At 43.7% G+C, this 2,500-nt stretch overlaps 1 protein-coding gene across 2 annotated transcripts in view; it reads left to right on the top strand.

Annotated features, from left to right (window-relative positions):
• Nucleotides 1-2,500, top strand: part of LOC138042352 (F-actin-monooxygenase mical1-like) — a 35,688-nt gene that overhangs the window by 19,760 nt on the left and 13,428 nt on the right. For both annotated transcript variants that reach the window (XM_068888209.1, XM_068888208.1), the window contains exons 13-14: nucleotides 56-1,420; nucleotides 1,919-2,037. In XM_068888209.1, coding sequence (XP_068744310.1) covers nucleotides 56-1,420; nucleotides 1,919-2,037 — 1,484 coding nt within the window. The remainder of the gene's footprint in view (nucleotides 1-55; nucleotides 1,421-1,918; nucleotides 2,038-2,500) is intronic.

The raw sequence follows: 2,500 nt of genomic DNA, 5'->3' as shown, positions 1-2,500 counted from the left end.
TGTTGTTTGCGTTAAATGTTCACCGGAAGACGGGTTCTGTTTCTTGTTTCCGTAGACGAATTGGATGTGAAGAACAGAAGCAAACCGAAACTAATGAAGTCTAAATCAGCCGTACCCAGTAGCTTGTTCAAGAACGTCGAGTTTACCATCGACCCCGATTCGAAAGAAACCGTCGCTTTTAAGGATAAACAGGACAGCGGCCCTCCCAAAATGAATGGTTACCACGAAGACAAGGAAATCATCGACAAGGGAGAAGATCGTCCCAGCGTTAGACATGAACGGTCCAATTCCGTTGGGAAATTCAAGAAGCTGGAGGCTCGTCCTCTGAGGAGATCAAGCATTGCGTCTGTGCGGAGGTCAGACAAAACAGTCCGAGAAAAGGGAAAGGGATACACGTTTAATGACGAACTAGGTGAAGAAGACTCCAGTAAGCACAAACCACCACAGCTTAAGGTGGCATTGCGAGGTGAAGCACGAAAGACGGAGGATTACGAGCGTCCGTTAACACCAGGTGTTGATGGAGGGGTCCCCAGGGAAGTCTTTGTGGATATCAATTTGGATGACTCATCTCCAGAGGAGAGAAAAAAGAAAGACAGAGATGAAAGGCACAATGTCATTGATGCCGTCAAGAGTGCGGCGGCTGGGAAATCGTGGCTAAGAAAACAGGACGCACAGGAAGGAATGGTTCAAAAGCTTGGAACGGTGGAAAGACGGAAAGTAAAGCAGCGGCGTGCTATGTATCCACCATTATCGACGTTTTTCAATCCAGATGATAAACAAACTCAGAAAGCGCTTGAAGAAATAAGTCAAATTGCAAACGGAAAGGAAAACATGCACGTTAAAGTTGTTGACATTGCAATTGATGATGTAACTCCTTCTCTTGCTTCTGACGAGAAATCCGCTGAACAGGTGAAGCCTGGATCCAGGGCAGTTTCTATCCCAACCGCTAATGAACCGAAATCTCCTCCCAAATCTCCGCAGACATCACCTCCAAATTACAAGCCCAAGAAGCCTGCTGGTGCTCTTGTCGCCTCTCGAGCGGCGAGATTAACAAATTTGATCGCTAACGACTTCCGTCCTCCAACGGTCAAAGATAAGTGGACTGAAAGGGAAGAATGGAAAAAGCCTCCTTCACCTGTTGAAAAGGTGGAACCGGAAATCGAGAAACTCAAAATCGAGGAAAAACCTGCGCCCGCGGGTAGTCCCGGTGCCCAGCGTCGTTCATTACCCAGAGTTCCTGCGGAGGAACCATACCACTCGACAAAGGAAACAACGAAGATCGCCTTGGCCAAACAAAAAGCGACTGGAAAAACCAAGTTTCATTTCCGGAAAGGCAAAAAGGGAAAGAAAAAAACTGAAAAGGAAGATATGGGGTTTGTTGTCGTGGACTTGCAGGATGGAATAACCACGCCCGAGAGAGGTATGTAGAAAATTTATTTTAATGTGAAGATCCTGTTAAATGAAAAACGTCGCTTGTTTCTAGACTCTTAAAGAGGTTACATGCCTCTGGACTTAATCAAGAAAGGGTCATTGGGAACCGTAAGAGGTTGACTCTTTTGGTCAGACCACTTAACTGGGTTTTGTGGGTATTCCGCAATTTGGGCTTCCTCATAGTATTATTGGCCAGGGATGTTAATTGTTGAAAATGGTTTGGAAGGATAGAGAAATGTAGTATCAAGCCTAAGGCTGAAATTTGCTTTTTGCCCCATATCTAATTTTAGATCGTGTCCATGCTGCAAGGGTTATTTCATCTCTTGTTCCCATGACCTCGCGGGCCATTTCACATCATCTGACCAATGAGGTGTCGACTTTGATAGATTTTAAATAATTTTCATCGGAATGGGCCAAAATATAGGAGATTCGCTTTCAGAGTCTTCTTTAGAGTCAATACTTCACCATTTTTTCATTTGTTTTATAGAAGGTGTTGAAAAACGACATGAAGATGATGAAGGAGTATTTTCAGAGTCAAGTGAAGATGACCTCATCGCCAACGATAGTCCAAAGCTCCAACGAACAAACGCCAGACGCTTCGGAATGGTAAACTTAGTGCCTTTACTTTCCTTAAAGTGCCACTTTGACCAAAAAATCAATGCATATTTTTCTTTGGATTTCAAAACTATGTTAACTTAACACTAAGCGACCAAAGTTTTAAGCCTTGATTTAAGAAGACACCTGTTTATTTTATTTTAACTGGAAGTTTCCTATTTTATGGTCCGCCGTTACTAACTCTGAGATATTGAGAGAGCTGGATCGACGATAAATGACGTCAAAGGCTCAGTAGTTTAAGTATGCCATGGGTGTTTATGCAGCACGGGAGTTTTGGGCTTTCAGACCTTTAAACACGGAAGACGCACTATAAAAGGGTGCGCTTCACGCGCTGCTTTTGTTCGAACTCATTAAAGCACGACTGATTCATTATCCAAGATGGTGATCAACAAACGGCAAAACAGAAACGGAAGCCCAAAAAGATATTCTAGCGGGAAAAATCAAAGGATAACTG

The sequence above is a fragment of the Montipora capricornis genome, chromosome 3 (genome assembly GCF_036669925.1).
Source record: "Montipora capricornis isolate CH-2021 chromosome 3, ASM3666992v2, whole genome shotgun sequence".
NCBI classification, from domain to species: domain Eukaryota; kingdom Metazoa; phylum Cnidaria; class Anthozoa; order Scleractinia; family Acroporidae; genus Montipora; species Montipora capricornis.
Note: the sequence above shows the minus strand (reverse complement) of the source record. Positions and strands in the feature narration are given on the sequence as shown.